A 22,487-nucleotide genomic window follows, 5' to 3' on the forward strand; every position below is an offset into this window, starting at 1 on the left:
TGAATTGCACATACTTTTACATGTAAGTGAAAATAAAAATGTCTTCATTTAGAAAGTGTCCATATCATATATATTGCTATGAGGTTTTTCAGCTGGTGATGATGATGATGATGATGATGATGATGATGATGATAGTGGTGGTGGTGGTGGTGATGATGATGATGATGATGTTGGGTTATTTTTTTATTTGTTTCTCTGTAGTTTTTTTGGGGGTGGGGTTGTTGTTGTTGTTGTTGTTGTACGTTGTTGTTGTAATGATGATGATGATGATGATGATGATGATGATGATGTGCAAGACGCTCAATACTTGTACACTTCTGTTTTCTATAGTACTGACACTCCCATACTCAATTCTGTCTCCTGTCACTTCAACAGACCTATGCTAAATTCGACGGAATAGACCGACTGGTTTTATTGGACAAGTATTCTTTCATGGGTACTTCAAAATGTAATACCAACAAACTAGTGTACATAAAACAATAGCACTCTAAACTCGTTTGTCAATATACCGAATCAGTCAACAAGGACTGGTACCGACTTAGTTGTAGCACTTGATATCACCAGGATTACAAATGCTAACGTGTGAAATCGTTTAGCTGATCGATTGAGAACAATTTATCATTGTGTATGTGTATTCTTTCGTTTCGTGGTTCCTCTTACCAAATGCACTATTGTTGACACCAGCATGATTCAGCCGTGGATAGAGTGGGGTAGCTTTGTGTCAGATCACCCCAGTGTGAGTTCACTAAGCATTACATTTAGTCTCTAAATGTAAGTTAATACCTTGGCCTCTGTAACACTGCTTGTAAACATGAACATGACAATAGATTAGCACACAAAACGTCCTGCCCAGTAGACAAACCATGTGTGAACAATGTATATTTATATCAAACTGAAAGTTGTGATTTGAATATTACCTTTTTATTATGCTGGTAACAGTGATGTGGAGGTGTGTTGAGTTTTAGCTGCTGTGCAGTTTAAAAATCAGCCATCCTTTTATCAGACATTGAGTCGTATTAAAATATAGTTCTCGCTTTTTGTTTGAATCTAATTCATACCTAGCGAATTCTGGTCTATAAATTGGAAAGCAATATTCTAAAGATAGAAACAAACTGTTTAGCATAACATAACCACAGCTGCTGGAACCACATGTACAGCTGCTGGAACATATGACATGACTGTTTCTTTTATCTAGGGAAACCATACTGTTCGCCTTTGAGATAATTTTAGGTTGTCAAGCATATAACCCTTTATATGGTGGCAATATGTCACGGATTCAAAGGTACTGTCTGTGCTCCATGAATGTATAACACACAAGACAGCGGCATTGGCGGTCTTGTATACGATTTATAGTATACTACATAAGGGTAATTTCATTCTTGACCAGCACACGACTATATATCACATGTATGAGTTATGCCGTCCATTCGTGATGAAATAGAAAATTAACGGGAGATGTGATACACCTGGCAAAGGGGGAAATGGCCAGGGTGCATCGAGCTAGGGATATGAACCGTGGAGCAATATAAATCAATATTGCCCGGTAAGTGTTTTTCCTCTGTGTCGGTGTTTATTTAATTACAGCCAACAATTAAATGTCCGTCTGACTAAGTCACATAATAGGCACCATTTTATATTGTTGTAGACAAATACACAACCATTGATATTCCAGTTTATCATTTCAATACACAGCAGGTAATATTAATTTCCATTTCTACCAGACATATGGCAAACGAATAATTGTATGAATCATGTCCAACGACATGTTAGAGGAATACCATTATCGATAAACATGCATGAACACATGTACATGCGCATGTACCACAAGCAATTAATTTCAAAGAGCTCCACCAACGAACCACTGTGAATGTAAATTAATCTACATGACGATTTAATGATTGCATATCATGGTCAAATGACCTCAACAATCTGTATGGACGAAATGGTTTTACTGGATGTACAATGCTTTCGGTGCCCGGTTTCCTGAATATGTACATACACACCAGAGAAATTCGTTATTTTCGCAATGTCCTTCTAAGATACAGACTACAGTGCAGTGCAGTGCAGTACATCAGGCTCAACTCTAAGTCATGCAATCTCCAATTCACAATTTGTCTTTAAATTTACTCCGAATTTGCCAAGGGACAAGAGCAGCTCCACTCAACAGACTTAACGTCCCAAGCACACAGTAGGCATAATCGTAACTCCCCCATGTATCGTATATTCTTCCTGCAAAATAAAGCAAAAGATATACTATATCAAATATGTGTGTTCATGGAATTCACAATGATGAACGTTGTGACACTTTCCATGTAAATGCAGACAAAAGTATACGATTTGGAATAAGGCATTGTACATTGAAATTGGACACGCTCACTATTGTTTCATTTTGATAATCACTCCAAAAATAAATGTTATTAATACAGTAAGGTCATATTTAATGATAGTTGTAAATATAAATATTGTGATTTTCATCCATCCATCCATCCATCCATCCATCCATCCATCCATCCATACATACATACATACATACATACATACATACATACATACATACATATACAAAAAGTAGTAACTACTTAAAATTATCTATATTGAAGAATTAACATTTCAAAAAAGTAAGTTGGACCATGTCACTTACCTGCTATAGGTGGTCCAATGACCATGCCGGTTCCTAACGAAAAGAACACCATGGCAATACCAAATGACACTTTTTGTAAGCCAACAAGCTCCCTAGCGCAGACAAGACTCACTGAAAAATATGTCCCTGAACACATGCCAAGTATCCCACTAAGAATGCTGAACCCTATGTAGGTATCCGCTAGTTGAGGTATTAAACAGGCAACACCAAATATGGATACACTTAATATGTACGTATTCATTGCCGAAAGTAACTTGAAATGGACGATTACACTACTACCGACGACCCTGCCAATCACACTGCAGATTCCAGAGATAGAGACGAGGAAGGCTGTTTGCTGCGAAGTACCAACCATTGCCACATTGGAACGTGGCTGTAAATGTAGCATAGCCCCACTATATGCACACCCAAGTAAAAACCTGGAAACGACAAACGTCATGAAACGGGGCTCACGGTATAGGGCAAAACAGTCTGCCAAGTAAGAGTTTCCCGATTTTGTCTTTTCGGGTGTACAATCTTCACTTTTCTCAGAGTCCCGGCATTCACCATTTTCCAAGGCATCAGTTATTGGTCGTTGGCCCCTTTTACAAAACGTATTCTCCTGTGTGTTTTTTACAGAACGTAAGGGTCTTAGAATCGCCCCACAAACTAGCAGATTCCCAATAATGGCCGACTCAATTAAGAAAGCTCCTCTCCATCCGTACCGATCGACACAGGCTTGTACAATAGGCGGAGATATGAAAAGCCAAAGTCCAGGTCCTACCATGGCAATGCCAGTTGCGAGTGGATATCTTTGTGGGAAATATCTTGCAGTCATCACGTGCAGTGGGGACAGGCTTCCGGAAAAGCCTAGTCCTACAAAATATAAGAAATAGTTCGGTCATCGTCATACTATTAGTATTTACTTATCTTTTACTGAAATGTGTTGTTGGGTTATCACTTTAAATACAATCAGAGATTTTAATATTTGCCATATCATGTTTTGAATTCGAAAGGCTAGTTGTTCATGCATAGATCGCCACTATAATATGGCATACTATTCCCAACCCCGCAATTCAACCTCAGTCAATTTCACAAACATACGCTCACGCAATTACATTTTGTAAAAGGTTTCTTCCTCTGAATTTACTGTAGGATAACCGACAAGCATTTGTAGTTAGTTCCATTGACTTGATTTTATATTATAGTGTACGTATCGTACCACGTATGGTACGTGTGGATTACTGACCCGTTGTGACCCCAATTTGCATATAGGCATTATTGGCGTTCCATTTTCCTAAGGACCAGGGCAATATTCACGTAGCAGGGAAGTATTATCCGGGATTGCTCTGATTATAGAAGGCATGTGTGTGCCTGATAATGTGATGTGTTTACACTTATTGCAGGCCTTATTTGGGCAAAAGGATACGTCATATAGTTACCCCCAGTGCTGTTATTCAGCAACTAGTATTTGCTTTCGAGGTATTTGCTTCGGCTCAAGTTTAGACGTCTACAAGCACTCTCATTGCCAGACAATATGTGTATATTACATGACATACCTGTTATCAATCCAATGGATACATACAGATAGTATATATTCCAGGCAAACTGACTAATGAAAATGCCAAAAGTCGCTAAACTGCCAAAAATTATCACCGTATTACGAGCCCCGATACGATCAGATGAAGATGTTCCAATGAATGCTGGAGGAGACCAGAATAGAAGAACATATTTTTTTTAGGATAGTGATGAAGTTAGGCAATAATATATACTCAATATAGTATCATGTTCTTTAAAATACAGTTTAGCATTTCAGTGACAAGTGTTCATCGCCTATACAATCGCAGAGAGGTATGTGTATTACAATATATGCAATGTAATCAATTTCCGAAAGTCTGAATCAAACAGATAGATGATCACAAGGAAAGCAAAATTATTGTAATTTTAGCAAGTACAAAGTACTGTATACCAAATATCACACACTTTGACATTAAAGCAACCATTTTCTATTTACCTAGTGCGAACGAAATGCATTGAAGTGATAAAAACCAAGATGTTTCTTCAGCTGTAGCGTTGAAATATCGTCTTAATTCGATAAATATTGGACTCATTACAAAAGCGAAAGTAGAAATGATGGCATCACCAGTTCCTGTTGCTAAAACGACCATCCAGCCCCACCCTCCATCGGGACCCTTACCAATAGGCATCACTTTCCTGTCCATTTTCAAGTCATACAAGCTCACTCGGAGTTAGCTGAAATAAAATGGCAGCAGACGTAAACTGAATGCCCTCGGAAAGAAAACGTGATTTTAAATCTCTGTGCCGTAACACATAATTGCTTGTATATATGACATTGCTCGAAGGCGAGTGTGAAGGAAGTGTGAAATGACGTTATCCGTGTGATTTCAAATCATTGAAATATTTGATTTGGTGAATAAGTTGTATTCTGTGCTACAAGGTGGGTGATGTCCATTTCTGCATTATATACACGACACACACACACATACATACATACATACATACATACATATATACATACATACATGTACATACATACATACATACATACATACATACATACATACATACATACATACATACATACACACATACACATACATACATACATACATACATACATACATACATACATACATACATACTATCCACTGCAATGCAAAATTATGAACTACATGTATCAGTATATAATAGCTATTAGGATAGGAAATACAGCGCGGCGCGTCAGCGTTTCCATTTACGACTTCCCCATGCTGCGGTAGATCTAGAATTAACAACGACAAGTTCTCTAATTCATTATTATCTTTCCGAAGTTTACAGACATGGATACTAACACAATCTGATTAAAATCTGTCTTTATTTACCTGTAAAAAGGCTGTATTTCCATCGTTTTGCGTATATGTCGTTTGTTCTGTTCCAGGTGACCGCCGCCTTCCCACATCCTGAGACCACTACTAGAGCTACATCTGACCCTGAGATTCAAACAGGATTGTCAATGACAGGGTCAGATGTGAGAATATGGCGGCGATCACCCGGAACAAAACAAACGACACAAAACGGTGGAAATAGACATCAGAAGTAGCAACTATTCTGTTTATTTGATTTTTAATCTACATAATGACCTCTGTTTGGACTTCTATCACAAGTTCAAGGAGTGGCCTACATCCTTTGATCTCGCAGGCATAGGCCCATAGAACAGTACAAACGATGAGTGCTGGCTGATAGCATGGCACATATGTCTGTATATGTTACAGACTACCAGAGCAACTACTGTCACCACAGTGGTATCAATTTATTGTTTTACATTATCATATGCTATGCCTATGTTAATATAGTTTTGTAGGTTGATTTATTTGCTTATTTTTCGTTTCAATTAAGGCTGATAATGAGCGAATGGTGATTTACTAAGAACTTCACGTCCCATTGGAGGTCTAGAATACTGGGAATCGGGCAAAGATAGACGTAAACCGTGTAATTATTTTGAATAATCTATTCAAGTTTATACCATTTATTGTTGATACATTGCCTTCAAGGTCACCTTCATAAATAAATTGTAAATCCCTACATGAGGCCTTGCCCTGTTTATGGTAAGCTATGTAACGGATAACCACAGTCACTTGTGAGCTAATATTCTATTCCAGGATGGTAATATTCTAGTCTAGGATGATCATAATACAAAACAATGAAGTTATTATAGGTATTTACGATATTCAAAAAAATACCGTTGCCGGTATTTGTTACGGAATATACTAATAATATTAATGATCATAAATAAATATAATATATTAATTATTATGATCAAATGGCGTTTCACTATCACTATTGACTAAATTCCAAATATCGTCATAGATAGAGAGAATAGAAATAAGGACACATACTATAGTCTCAAATCTTCCGTTCAGACAAGTAATGGCGTCGTCGCAAACCACGCCACGGCCTCTTTTAAGGCACCGTCCAAAATAATGTCGCGGAAGAATTAACAGCTCTGGTTTTCGAGAATGGGTAAACATGATTGTCCGATGGTCACCAGAGAGCAGAGAGTACTAGTATCGACACTGTTTTCCATGACGCGTGAGGTTGTTTCCCTGTATAAGATCATTTTGATCTGCATCAATGTCTATCATATCATGTTCATTGTCTACTGCACGCACTATGTTATAAGGAATGTTGGCATGAATTATGGAGGTCATACGATTTCTAGGTCACATTGCGGAATAACGTAGTGTGCATCCTACACTGCACTGTATCACTTCCGAGATAAGTACTTTATCTCATCCACGCGCATGCGTATTTTTGTTACTGAAGAAACCACTGTGGAATATGTTGTCTGATGGGTTAAGGCCGAGTTAGTTTTGTTTACGAAAACAATCAAACAAACAAACAAACAAACAAACAAACAAACAAACAAACAAACAAACATACATACATACATACATACATACATACATACATACATACATACATACATACATACATACATACATACATACATACATACATACATACATACATACATACATACAAACAAATTAAGAAATAAAGAAACAAACAAACACTGACAAACATCAACAATAAAGTAACCCTGAATCAGTATTAACTGCAATGTTACGCTGTATTGTATCTTTGTATTTAGTATGTATATGCGAAAGTCACAATTGGTATGTACAATATGTGTCAGTATTTCCTTATTTATTTATTTGTGTGTGTGTGTGTGTGTGTGTGTGTGTGTGTGTGTGTGTGTGTGTGTTTGTTTGTTTTCGTAAGTGAAACCGAGTCTGGGCCCTTCCCTCTTTCTCTCTCTCTCTCTCTCTCTCTCTCTCTCTCTCTCTCTCTCTCTCTCTCTCTCTCTCTCTCTCTCTCTCTCTCTCTCTCTCTCTCTCTCTGACTCTCTCCCACTCTCTCGAGATCTCTCTCACTCTCACACTCTCAAGCTCTCTCTCTCTCCCTCCCTCCCTCCCTCCCTCCCTCTCCCCCCCTCTCTCTCCCTCCCCCTCTCTCTCTCTCGCTCACTCTCACACTCTCAATCTCACTCTCTCTCACTCGCGCGCGTGCGCCCGCTCTCTCACACTCTCAAGCTCTCTCTCTCTCTCCCTCCCTCCCTCCCTCCCTCTCTCTCCCTCCCCCTCTCTCTCCCACTCTCCCTCCCCCTCTCAAGATCTCTCTCTCTCTCTCTCTCTCTCTCTCTCTCTCTCTCTCTCTCTCTCTCTCTCTCTCTCTCTCTCTCTCTCTCTCTCTCTCTCTCTCTCTCTTATATTCTGGTATGTGTGGTGATATATACAACTATCCCAACCTGTTATATGAACACTGATAGACTAAGTTATACATTTTACAAATAATAGTTGCGTAAAGAAAAGTGATACCACTTGTGTGAGAGTTATATATCGTCAACCGGCTAGTAACTTCAGCAACTTATTCTTTTGTGTATATCATCTTTGGACATGTCTTCATAAAAAATAAAAAAATATCCCAATACATCGTGTATACAAGGCTAAGAAGGCCTTGGACCTTTTGTTTCTTTTTGTGGTCAGAGGATTATTGTAGTCGATCAGGTCTATAATTCTCATTTTCCTCCGCACTGTGACTCTAAGAGCTCACGATGTCGGATTTACTTGGTTCAGACTGATCGTAATTCATAAACATCCTCTTTAGTCTTTGAACAAAACAATCACATTTGGATTCAAAGAACAGCAATATGATTATATCACCAGCTACGACAAGTCAATGTCAACACAACAACAAAAGCATTTATTTTAATGCAAGTGCAAGCAAGGCCACGTACGGTGGGCAACTTGCCCCAGTAATAGTATGTAAAGTAGCCTATCAGCAGATCACGATCTGGACGGCTCTGCTGCCCTCAACGCCAAAATGTCGATATATGTATGCCTTCAAGATGAGTACTGACTTTATATGGCCCAAAACAGGACTTGTTTCTGGTCATGATGTGTTGTCTAGAGAGATGTGACGATGCGAATAGTTATTTTGATTTTTTTAAATTTTCAACAAACCTGTCGCCCAATCTACTATTTATGACAGTTACTGTTCTTTTTTACAACGGGTAACACTGAAGTAAAGCACTTTCTCTATGTGCTACACTAATTTATAGCATTCATATTACAACGGGTAACACTGAAGTAAAGCACTTTTTCTCTGTGTGCCAAGTTTTTCGTCATCATCGAACAGTTTTGCGCACGAGCATTTCAAATAAGAAAGCTTGACACTTCTCGTCTGCTAAGTGAGGAAAGCAAACACACACAACAAACACGTCTAGTGCAGTTGTCATCACAACGAGGTTGACATAATTTAAGTGATGTATTTGTCATTTGTTCTAGGCCTACAACATAGACGCAAAAGTGTATAAATGTCGAACGATAGCGAACTTTGGACCATTTATCGCTTTTGTATATATGTCATATTTTAAGTAAGTTCGCCAACAAGTTCCATATGTGCGCTCAAACCCTATATTCGCCGACTATATTCATGCAAAGCAGAATGAAAATGAAACATTTACTAATTAACTAATTAATAGTACACTTCTCAATAAATCCAATAAGTTCATCCATGTAAGGAAAATCATGTTCACTATCCCAGTTTTAGAACACGTTCCGATTTGAAAACGACGAGACTCACTGCCAGTCTGAGAGTAATAAGGAGTTCTCCCTTCTGGTTATTACAATGTATCCTACACGACCCCAACTAAAAGAGGACCTACCTTGAAGATGTGGAACATGAACTAGTATTGACGCTGTGCATCAACGAATTGGTTTGGTTTTCCTTCCTACGAATTATATAAATGCAGCAGAAAATCAAAGTTATGGCAGCAGGTAATATTAAAGGTCAACTGTGAGGGTGTAAGTCATATCAGTACATCTTTGTTGACTAAAAAACATGTCAAATGTTAGACTTACATGTCTAATGCTTGTATGAGGCGTATATATGTCATATGAAGAAAATCATAATGTAACATTAACACAACGAGCATGCGTGATGTTAATTGCATATCTTTACACATGAATGTTCCCGCCAAAAAACACTTACATAGCCCTATAGCTAGTTCAAATAATAAAACTCTTATTATAAATTGGCATCGCTGTAAATATAATAATAAATAAAGCAATAGGCACTGTGCCATATACGGAGACCTGGTGTTTCCATCCTAAGTAATGTCTATTTTTTCGTTTGGCGCGCAATTATTTAAGTAGCTATATGAGAAATATGAGGGGATTTTTAGTTAAGTATGAACTTCTACAAGAAAACTCAACGAAACAACAAAGATTACTATTAAATTTGTGTTTGTACACAATAATTGCAAAAAATGTCAAAAAGGTGTAACACTTTTAATTTTGTTATAACAGAGGCAAACAAATTGGGTGAACAGGAGTAATCACTATAGGTGTGAGAAGCGCGATCGCCTGTTTGCCTTGTCACATCGCTTGTCAAACGAGGTCACCTTCGACTTGGGTCAAATCACCTGCTTTCTATCGAAAATCTTGAACGGATGTTGTCTTTTTCTTACTATAGCCATTTAAAGTTCACAAGAATCCGTCTATTTTGCAAAATTTGTAAATTTTGGGCGAAACAACAAATGGGCGAAAACCCGGGCAGAAATTTACGACATTTTGTTTTTCGTCATCATCGAACAGTTTTGCGCACGAGCATTTCAAATAAGAAAGCTTGACACTTCTCGTCTGCTAAGTGAGGAAAGCAAACACACACAACAAACACGTCTAGTGCAGTTGTCATCACAACGAGGTTGACATAATTTAAGTGATGTATTTGTCATTTGTTCTAGGCCTACAACATAGACGCAAAAGTGTATAAATGTCGAACGATAGCGAACTTTGGACCATTTATCGCTTTTGTATATATGTCATATTTTAAGTAAGTTCGCCAACAAGTTCCATATGTGCGCTCAAACCCTATATTCGCCGACTATATTCATGCAAAGCAGAATGAAAATGAAACATTTACTAATTAACTAATTAATAGTACACTTCTCAATAAATCCAATAAGTTCATCCATGTAAGGAAAATCATGTTCACTATCCCAGTTTTAGAACACGTTCCGATTTGAAAACGACGAGACTCACTGCCAGTCTGAGAGTAATAAGGAGTTCTCCCTTCTGGTTATTACAATGTATCCTACACGACCCCAACTAAAAGAGGACCTACCTTGAAGATGTGGAACATGAACTAGTATTGACGCTGTGCATCAACGAATTGGTTTGGTTTTCCTTCCTACGAATTATATAAATGCAGCAGAAAATCAAAGTTATGGCAGCAGGTAATATTAAAGGTCAACTGTGAGGGTGTAAGTCATATCAGTACATCTTTGTTGACTAAAAAACATGTCAAATGTTAGACTTACATGTCTAATGCTTGTATGAGGCGTATATATGTCATATGAAGAAAATCATAATGTAACATTAACACAACGAGCATGCGTGATGTTAATTGCATATCTTTACACATGAATGTTCCCGCCAAAAAACACTTACATAGCCCTATAGCTAGTTCAAATAATAAAACTCTTATTATAAATTGGCATCGCTGTAAATATAATAATAAATAAAGCAATAGGCACTGTGCCATATACGGAGACCTGGTGTTTCCATCCTAAGTAATGTCTATTTTTTCGTTTGGCGCGCAATTATTTAAGTAGCTATATGAGAAATATGAGGGGATTTTTAGTTAAGTATGAACTTCTACAAGAAAACTCAACGAAACAACAAAGATTACTATTAAATTTGTGTTTGTACACAATAATTGCAAAAAATGTCAAAAAGGTGTAACACTTTTAATTTTGTTATAACAGAGGCAAACAAATTGGGTGAACAGGAGTAATCACTATAGGTGTGAGAAGCGCGATCGCCTGTTTGCCTTGTCACATCGCTTGTCAAACGAGGTCACCTTCGACTTGGGTCAAATCACCTGCTTTCTATCGAAAATCTTGAACGGATGTTGTCTTTTTCTTACTATAGCCATTTAAAGTTCACAAGAATCCGTCTATTTTGCAAAATTTGTAAATTTTGGGCGAAACAACAAATGGGCGAAAACCCGGGCAGAAATTTACGACCTCAGAGTCAAGTGTGCTTCACGAAATCGCCGAAAAATCCGTATTCCTAACAATTATTCCAAAATTGATTCTTGTAGCACGAAGGGAGAAATATAAGTCGAGATTGTCGCTTTTATAGTATCTAAAATTATTGTGAAAGTTATGGCGAGTTGAAAATACCCCAAAATACGGCTGGTGAGCACTGAGCCAGCCACCATCGTAAACGTACAACACACTAGAAATGTACACAATGGAGGCTCACGGAGATCCCAAAAAGTACTTGGTCAATGAGACTGAAATTTGGTGAGATGTTTCTAGAAGTGTTATTCTGCAGATTTTGTTCCAAACATTTTGACACAATTGGCCCTAGCAATCATGACTATGCCCTTAGCAACAACCAAAAGCCAGTATATTTTGCTAAAATAACAACATCATCTGATAGGCAAGTGAGTAAACTTTCAAAAAATGTATGTAAATATCCTAACTAGCAACTCTGACAACGCCCACATCAACAGCCAAACGATGGTGTATTTCACAAAGATAACAACAGGGATTCTCTACAAGTGAACAAAACATTCAAAAGGTGTGGGCAAATATGCCTAGCAACAAGACCACACTCATAGCAACAGCCAAATGGTCGCATATAAGGCAAAGATACAAAGGTGGATTTAAAGACAAGTGAATAAACATTCGTGTCATTTCCGTAAAGCTGAATTGTTGATTAACTTTTAATTTTAATGAGTAATTTTGCACACACCAACCACAACAAAGAGCGTATGTCCCAACAAAGCCTTAATTTGTTTAATTACTCATGTTCGGTAATTAGGTTATATCTTAAGAATGAAAGCTTTTGTTGCTGATCTAACCTCCCCCCCCCGGGGGGGGGGGTTACGTTATCTATTAACTGATCATTCCATTAATGAAGTTTTGAGTCATATGTAGTGTCAAGTTCTCATTGTGTCATCAGTGATTAAAGGTCATTGTCCTTTAGTCAGTAATCCATGCATACATTACATACTATGAATATAATGACGTCATAAAATACCTACCAATCATCTTAACACAATTGGAAAACACGTGTGTACGCCTACGACCTATACAAAAAATATATTGTAAATATAAAACATATTGATTCAAATAGTTGCAAAACAATGACATTAAACCTCTGCACACGTGTTTTACTTTCTTTTTACTTTAGAAATAATCCAACGCGTAATCGGAATTTTACAGCATACCTCAAGGTCGCGTGATATGTCACTTGTATTGTATAAGGTCGCGTAAGAGTTATCCATTTTATTTCTTTAGTTTCCCATCACACCCAAAATTAGTAAAAAGTACGTAAGTATGCATATGCATATGTCGATGATGTTTTCGATTAATAATAATGCTACCCCAGTCTAGATGTCACAGAAGTAGGTGTCAAATGAACTTACAGATTCAGAAGGCTACTATGAACCATTATGCTTACAATTTGACTTGCTTAAGGTTCCAAATTTCTGTAAAACTAAATGTAGCTTTTGCCCAGGGCTCATCGTGTCGCCATCTTACTATCAGAATGTCGTTTTCAAGATTCTGCCACAGAGGGCGTTATTTTGATTTTTGTTGGAATTTAAGGGTCGGTTGGAACTCGAGAAACCAAAAAATTAATAAGGCCATCCATGACAGATAAGAGATATCTCGGTGTTACGCAACACGAATACTTATTCTTGGTGTAAATATAATTCAAGGGCGATCACACCTGAATTTCTGGATTTTTTTGACGGTTATCGGGAAGATAGGAAATCACTTTGAGGGAGTCATTGGTTTAATCTGCCGCACTGCTCAGATTCCCACGCGCTACATCGTGACTAAGGCCTGGTGCACAACAGGTAGGTGATAATGTAGAACATCGTCGCTAATTCACTATTTTCGGCCAAAGAAAATAATTTAACAAATTTAGTTATCCTGTATTTTAGGGGCAGATCTCACTTTGATTTTAGATTTACATTTGGGTAAATATCTCTAGTAATTCATTCGTGCAAGAATTTGAGTTCAAAGATACCAATTTTTACGAAAAGAAATTTAATGTGTACGCTTTCGTATATGTTCGGTGGGAAAGTTGTTAGCTATATTCATTCTCGTGACTCAGATTTCTAACTTTTCTGACCTCGAGTGTTCAGAAGTTACCGTAAAAAGGTATAATTATGTAACGATGACTTGTTGATTGAATATGTGTACATGTGGAATAAGAGAGATGTTTGTTATCGTCAAGGTTATGATAGGCCAGTGAGATCAAATATAATGACAGACGGTTAAGTTGAAACAGAACGGCTTCTGGCTCTACACAAATCTGACTAACACTGTTATTATATCGTCTGTCAGGCTATATAATTGTTACATTTCAATCAGTCGACAAAACCGGGGGAAAAATCATACGTCATACAACACACTTTTTCACACTAGCTTATATCAAAGGGGGGTCCATGTCTCCGCTTTTGCCTTTCTGGTTTGAATCCAAAATATTGCATATATCTCATACCAAATTCCCAACTACAGCCACAAATACGAACTCTGAACTCTGAACTCTGAACATTGAATTCTGCGTCAGTAAGGTATTAGGCAATAGGCGATTGGTAAGCTTCCTTTTACGTCACAATCGCCAGATTGCTAATCCCCTCACATTGAAAATATTTGACGAGGTGTGAGATCATAATATATATAGTGCATGAATGAAAATGCTGTACTTTAAATCCAATTCAAGGAACTATATATTGTATTCTGGTATACCATGGTTTCGCAAAATCTTCAAAAGAAAATGTTATTTCTGATATATGTTCTCTCCACCCATGGTGTATGGTACAAGCAAGCTTTAAGGCTCGATATTCACTTTGATATCTAATCGGTGGATAAACAACAAATCTCAGCTTCACCGATAAAAAATATATTAAAGGCAACCTTTTTGATAACCCGATGACGTCATCAGTTGTTAAGTTAGGGTGTACATGCTAAGTTTATATGTTTTGGGTGTAAACTTTGGAGCACATTTATCAATTGAAGTTTAATATTGCTGTTTTCTGCTATCACTTGCCCAAACTCAAACCTGGCACGTGTATCAAAGTATAACTCATAGATAATCAAATGAAAACTGTTAGGAAATCTCTTCCTATGCAATCAATTGTTCTAACAATATCAAAAGACATTATGTATTGTAATGTAACGGATGGTATATATCAACATTATATGAGAATAGATTAATTAAGGTTTTATGTAAATATTTTCACTTGGAGAGTAAAAAGTTATAAACTCAACTTATGTCACTTTTAATACATGTGATCCTGTAGAGGGCGTCTGTAGGTAAAATGTAAGAAAACCCATAATTCGAGTGCAATTCTCTGTATATGAATGAGTTGTTTGTACATATACATGCACCTAAAATCCTGATTTTCGTATCCCCTCAAGAAAATTCGCTACATTAATTTTTCTGACATGGTTTTACACAACGGCTGTATGATGCTTCACCAAAATTAAAATAATATTATAATACTTGAAATATAGTATTATATGATTTATAATGTATTTGACACATTCTCTCCTCCCTCCCCCCCCCCTCTCTCTCTCTCTCTCTCTCTCTCTCTCTCTCTCTCTCTCTCTCTCTCTCTCTCTCTCTCTCTCTCTCTCTCTCTCTCTCTCTCTCTCTCTCTCTCTCTCTCATCACCTGTATACAGTATACTCTCATATCTGCTGAATAATCATGAAAATCACGAAGATTATCATTTACTCTGTTATCTGCTTGGTGGCGCTGTCACAATTGTCTGAATGTGGAAGGCCAAGAGGTTCCAAACGTCTCAACGCTAAGTTCGACCGTCATTCTAAAAGACGTATAAAAGACGTGGACAGATGGCTGCTACACACGAATGAAAAAGGCGATGAGGGCAGTGGAGCTGATATGATAGATGATAATGTGCCAGCTGAGGTAAGCTGTACACAGACACAAACCGTATTACACTTCAAGTTTGGCATTTTCCACTCAATTATTTTACCTCTATCAAACACCGGCACCTTTTCTTGTTTTTCATCAGCAATTCTAACTTCCCTATGGACACATACCTAGCGATCGAGCTTTTTTGAATTCAGTAATTACTGTCAAGAAATTACTATCATACAGAAACCGAAACAGCGCTTCCAACGAAAACCGTTAAAGTTCAATCCGAAATATAGCTTTGTCTCGGGCAAACAGACAAACCAAAATTATTTCGATGCGCCAAACAATTTATCGTCGTCATCTCTTGTTTGTTTACAAACCACTGCCTTGCGTACAATATAGTATAGTACAATACAATACAATACAATACAATACAATACAATACAATACAATACAATACAACTGTTGCACATTAAAATCCTCTTACTATTATTAAGTTACATACACGGAGTTCTTCTATGTAAGACGTGTTATTTCTGATTATTTTTTCAAATACAGTAAAGTTGTTTGTCGCTAAAGTTGTCTGATATTAAACATAATTTCCAGCAAATGATGTAACTTTCTTTAAAATTTGATAATTTTATATCTATTCTGGTATCTACATGTAGCCAACGACACCTAGTCAAGAGCACGAGGACGACGACCTTGAGGACAGCAACGAAAATCCAGGCGACGAGGAAAGGGATGAAGACCAAGACAGCGAGGAAGGTGACGAGGGTCGTGAAGAAGGCAACTGTGGAAAACGTGGTAGAAAACGAGGTAAACATGGTAAGGGGCGATGCGAAGAAAAGGACATGCCTGGAAAAGGCAGTAAAGAACATGGGAGACCAGGAAAAGGTAGTAAAGAACATGGCCATGGAAGACCTGGAAAAGGTAGTAAAGAACATGGTAGACCTGGAAAAGGCGGTAAAGAACATGGCCATGGTAGACCTGGAAAAGGTAGTAAAGAACATGGTAGACCTGGAAAAGGTGGTAAAGAACATGACCATGGAAGACCTGGAAAGGGTAGTAAAGAACACGGAAGACCTGGAAAAGGTAGTAAAAAACATGGAAGACCTGGAAAAGGTAGTAAAAAACATAGAAGACCTGGAAAAGGTAGTAGAGTAGAGGGCAGGCATCGACACATGTAAAATTATGGTCCTTGACCTTAACACTGCCATTCCTTTCTGATTGGCTCAAGTTCTGAGACAAAATTTGAACCACACCAATTCATTAAAGTCTAATCAGTTGTGTAAATGTGGACCAGTAGGATAGAGATTATAAGGTGAAGGGTTTAAACCGTGTGCTTAGTGGCAACATTGATATAAACATTGATATTAGTATCATTGCTATCGTATACTCCCCAGGGAATTGAGATATCGTAAAGGGTTGTGCCACTATGTATATGTGTCATGGGGTAAATACTTGTGCTAGCGTTCTGAACATTAACGGTACAATTGTGAGAAATCAATACAGACATAATCAACCTTTTAAAATGTATAAACTCAGCTTGTGCCCCTTTCACAGGAACACTACCAACAAGAAACCATTCAGTCTGCACGTGTATGTGATCGAATTGTCAATAAAGTCATACACAAAAAAATGATTTGTTTAAGTTTTTTATTATAATTCTGTACACCATAATCCAAAGCATTATACAAGGAATAGAAAAGAAATGAAAGATATTCTCTCAAGTATTTATTTTATTTGTTAATCACCATTTCCTTGCTCAAAAAGGAAACAGAAATGCATGTGTAACAAAGCAAGTGTATTGAATATAACTTTGTACACTGACCAGCTACAATGCACTTTTTCAATTAATTTTATTAATTTGAATGTCAACATCTTTACAAGGATGACACAGAGGCTAGAGATGAGTAAAGATATTATATTATTTGATACTGGGTGTCATATATTCGACTACTTGACATCTTCATTTAAGGAAAACTTCTTTAATTTTCAAACAAGGGGCTTCCGTACAAGTAAAAAAAATCACAAATTTGAATTTGTTTTGGTTTCCATAGAAACCAATCCTGGAAAGTGTGCCTTTTTGCACTTTAAGATCGATTGCACATGCCTTCTTTGTTTAAAGACATGCTCCAAACTATCATCAACACTATTATGTCGTAGGAAATAAGGTTCACAATTAGCTGGCAATTCACATAAGTTTATAACACCATACGTAACAATGTCTACTTATAATAAACATCAAGTGATATTACTTGATGCCTTTACATGAGGAAGTGAACACTACAGACTTCACAGTGTAAGACATAGATATATGAGATGCAATATAACCTTTTGCCATACTCTAAATCAATGATAAAAATTGCAAATATGTTTCCTTGTCTCTCGAAAACGTCAACTTAAGGAAGCGCAATGATAGACACCACTTTTACCTTTACTGCTACTATTATTATCACAAAATAAATGAATCAATTCAATTCAATCAATCAATCAATCACGTTTCTATAGCGCTGATTTCCACAGCAATGTTCTGTTCAGTAGCGCTGAATGGCTAAAGCACATCATGGGCTTTGGTGAACGAATAAGTCTTCAGTTTTGTTTTGAAGCAATCCAGGCTGGAGGCTTGTCGAATGTCAAGTGGCAAAGAGTTCCATAATTTGAGGGCGACAGATAAGAATGAGTGATCTCCATAGGTGATTTGTCTGTAATTTGTTATTCAGGGTTCGTACACTTAAAGCAAAACAAAATTCCAGGACTTTCCAGGGGTTTTTCGTCAGTTTTCCAGGGGTATTCATATTGATTTTGGCCATTTTCCAGGGGTGTTGACACTAAAGTAATGACTAATTAAGAAAAAATTTGCGCTGCTACTCCATTTGAAAAAAATATTGATGCAGGACTGACAGTAGAAAGAAAAAATTGCTGTCACTCTGACTGGAAAAAAAAATTGCTCCCGTACCTACTTCCTCCATACCCCCCCCCCCCCCGAAATCAAATGGTTCTCCCCTAAGTAGCCGTTTCGTCAAGCTGGTACACTGATCGTGTAAGATTGAGTCGCAGCATTCGTCAGTCTAATTCAGACATATACAGAAAAATAAATAATTTTTTTCTTCAAAATTTTGAATGAAAACGTCATTTACGTTACGAAATTTCGAGCTATGAATAACTGAATACATTCATCGCTTGCGTCTCGATGTTAATGTACGGATGCCACGAGTTGCGGAACATCGCGATTTCTCAACTTAACTTGACCACTGACGAATGTTACTGTACCGAAAACATAAAACAGTAGTTTATTTTTTTAGAACATGTAACACAAATACCCATTTATCGACGACATAAAAGTCAAAACCGTACTTCCACAACCCGGAAATTCAACTGCACTTCCCTAGGCCGTAGTATTGCCATGCCTGAGTTTCTAGTAGTAGTATGTCGGACTCGTGCGCCGAACTTGTAACAATTTCTAGTCGTGGTTGATGATGCTTTGATACTCGCTACAATGTTACGATAATCTTGTTAACAGACCCACTGTTACCCCTGGCCGGGACTGTTACAATATCATGTCCCTGAATGGCGACTGGGAGATGGAGTAGCAATATGCAAGATCGAAACAAACACTGCGGTGCCCATTCAACTACGCATAGGTACGGTCTGTGGGGCAAAGTGTCTCGTGGAACGATCGTTTGACTGTCTGGGTCTAATCGGCGTGAATTTTGATTCACCACCGTGGCGAAAGACTTTGAAAATATTTTCGACATTTTACATTTACGAGATTCAGAATCATATGAATGGGTGGCTCGAGCACAGACATGACGATCGTCAATATTAATTGATCGATTGGTCATGATCATTTTCCAGGGTTTTCCAGGGGTAGGGCACATTTTCCAGGGTTTTCCAGGGTTTTCCAGGGAGGGTTTGAAATTCCAGGGTTTTCCAGGGTTTTCCAGGACCGTACGAACCCTGTTATTGTACGCAGATTCTTGTTTGTAGAACGCAGAGTCAATGAATCAATAACATACGTACATAAATAAATATGACTATATATATACTGTACATACTCAGGTTAAAGCCACCTCTCAGATGTCAGTGTCATCCATCATTTCCTTTACACAGCTTAAATCAAGCATTCTGCAAAGATCTACCATCATGAGGGATATCTGATCTTTTCGCAATATCAAATCTTGGAGAAGGAAGCATACTGGAATAAATACTTTTAAGTGGTTAATACAAATGATCTGATAATTGCATAAATCAATCTATTAATATATTTCTTACAAAATCAAAAACATATTTGAAATCTTATGATGACGGGGTAAACTTCTAAAATCATATGATTTATCAGATTCAATGAATCAGTTTAAACCTCTCTACACTACTTGTTGCTGCTACACTTTCCATAATCCTGGTTTCACTTTGGAGCAAGATCAATAATTTAATGTAGGATAGTTTGGTGGTTGGGGGTTTGAGCCATTTTAGTTCTCATCCTACAGAAATGATTTTACTTTTAATAGATCTGTTTTGTACTCCTAAATACAAATATTTCTAAAAAAAATGTCAACAGTGGAAAAATTTCTGCTATAAATGTATGGCAGTAAAATTCATTAAAGTGTCATTAAACGAGCTATTTTATTCCTCACTACATACTGGCTTTGTATTCATGATAGCACTACATACATACTACACAGATTTCAAATTGATTTGTTGTCGAAAACAATTTTCAATTTTGACCAATTTAGTAAGAAGGGGGTGGGGGATCTGAGGCCTAACGGTAAGAATTTAGTTTTTTATTCGGCATTGAACTACTGATCTTGCCCCTTATCAAGTTTGGATTTGGTTTGGCGTGATTTATTTACCCTGGAGAGGAACTGTGGGTTTTACTTAATAATTATACAAACTGGATAATCGAAACCCTAAGATATTCCATCTAATGAAATAATGATTACTCCAAACCATTCCTGCCTATTTTGACTAATTTTATGACTTTCAAGCCCACAGAAGTCTCTGGTATTAGTTAGGGTGTGTTACAGAGAATAATAATAATTGCTATATTTGTTTTCAAGACCAATAAATATAAAATGATGAAAGCATAATAATTTCTATGAGAACCAAATGCCACCAATAACAAGACAGGACACTGTTTCTTAAAACCTCAAGGTGTATCACATGTATGTTTCTTCTTGGAAATGCTGCAATGAAAATGTGAACTGCTACCATAATTATGAAACATGTCTGTTTTACATGTGTAATTGCATTGGTCTATGACTATGGATGCCCAGGCGTAACGTTCAACATGTACATTCAATACCACAGGCATGCATCTGTACATGTTGCACCAATGTTTAATAAATACAAACAAATACATGTTTAATTAACCCTGTCCATGAAGAGTGACACAAGAACAATAAAAGACTATATTGCTATTCTACTTAATAGATTACATGCATAAGTGAAATAAAGATCATCTAAGGATTTCATGAAAACAAAAGGAAGACTAAAACATAATATCATTCTTTCCAAATTGTCTCATATATATTTACCATTAACCCATTGCCAAGATTTTCTGTAAACTTTCCCATAAAAATTTTGCCATGGTCTATTTAGTAGTGAAACTAGAATTGTAAAATGGGTAACTGTGACTTTACAAATAACATATAATATTATACAATAGCTGTTTCCTCGTTTACTCAAAGATGATAAATTGATTGACAGCCAGTTTTGTGGCATGACTGCATTGGCAGCAAATTTGAAGATGTGGATTTGAAAATGCTGTTGCGATAATGTACCCAATATACATGTAAGGTATATAAAATATCATTTAAATATATGAAATTAATTACTTTCCTTGGAAATAACTTAAACAAATACATAGACCCTCATTATTTTAAAATCAATTAACAAATTTGCTAAACTTGGTGTTACAGTTCCTGCACACTTATTGACTTTTTCCCGAAAACCGTACTTGTGGAAGTTATTATGAAGAAAATATGCATTTAAAGTACATGTATATTGAAATTGTGGTCTTTCTCTCTAATTAAATTCAATCATGTGAAAATGAGTTGACAGAAAACTACTAAGAGATGAATCGTACAATATATAGACTTGTATATACTTCAGGCTTGTAAAGTAACAACCCATTTTTGCCATTGTACCTCTTTGATATATACTTCAGACTTATGAGGTAACAACTCATTTTCCTGGCCCCATTGTACCCTTTTGTTACAAGGCCAATGTGATCTTGGTCAGTTTTATTTGGTCTTGACGGCAGTACATCCTGCGGCACAGCACAGACAACAACAGCAGAATGCCAACATGATATACGTAGCATTGGTCAACCAGAAGGCAAACTTGTAGAGAGGCTCGTAGCAATAATCTGGAGAGGAAATGTCATCATACACTGGTTCATATGTTCTATAGATCCACACATTGCCTAGAGGTAAGAAAGAAAATATGTAATATATTGTCTAACTAATAAATAATATACATGTAGGAATAAGGATTGAGAGAGTTCTACTGAATCAAATGTATCATTCAATATACAGAGTATGATAACAAGCCTTCAATTGAAGACATAGTGCCCCCCTCCCCCCCCCCCCCCCCCCCAACTTGTGTGTTTTATTGCAAAGTTATTGAGAAATTTGATGGGGTCTCCAGATACAAAACTGCATAAATATTGACCAATTTGCTATTTGACATTGAATATGGAGGTCAAAGTCAAAGGTCACGGTATAAAAAGAAAGCTGACCTTTGGGGTATAGGCATTTAAAGAGTCTTTGAGTATTCAACTTCTTGAGTTAATGTAGAAAAAACATTTCGGTCCTTTCACCTCATTAGAAAGTCTCATTAGAAAAGTCATCATTGATCATATGAGGTTAGACACTTGAATGGTGTCCATA

At 37.0% G+C, this 22,487-nt stretch overlaps 2 protein-coding genes across 2 annotated transcripts in view; both read right to left on the minus strand.

Annotated features, from left to right (window-relative positions):
- Nucleotides 1-2,954: 2,954 nt before the first annotated feature.
- On the minus strand, nucleotides 2,955-5,574 carry LOC144439260 (monocarboxylate transporter 12-like; the record flags this gene model as incomplete). Its single annotated transcript, XM_078128535.1, has 4 exons — nucleotides 5,503-5,574; nucleotides 4,635-4,873; nucleotides 4,180-4,323; nucleotides 2,955-3,496 (listed from the first exon to the last, which is right to left on the minus strand). Coding segments are annotated over exons 2-4 (894 nt in total), but the record flags the coding sequence as incomplete, so codon positions are not given.
- Nucleotides 5,575-17,266: 11,692 nt separating this feature from the next.
- LOC144438528 (transmembrane protein 272-like) overlaps nucleotides 17,267-22,487 on the minus strand; it is a 60,861-nt gene continuing 55,640 nt past the window's right edge. Inside the window, exon 6 of the mRNA XM_078127594.1 lies at nucleotides 17,267-22,021. Within this exon, the coding sequence (XP_077983720.1) occupies nucleotides 21,840-22,021 (182 nt within the window). The 3' untranslated portion in view covers nucleotides 17,267-21,839. The remainder of the gene's footprint in view (nucleotides 22,022-22,487) is intronic.

Source organism: Glandiceps talaboti, chromosome 8, assembly GCF_964340395.1.
Source record: "Glandiceps talaboti chromosome 8, keGlaTala1.1, whole genome shotgun sequence".
NCBI classification, from domain to species: Eukaryota; Metazoa; Hemichordata; class Enteropneusta; family Spengelidae; genus Glandiceps; species Glandiceps talaboti.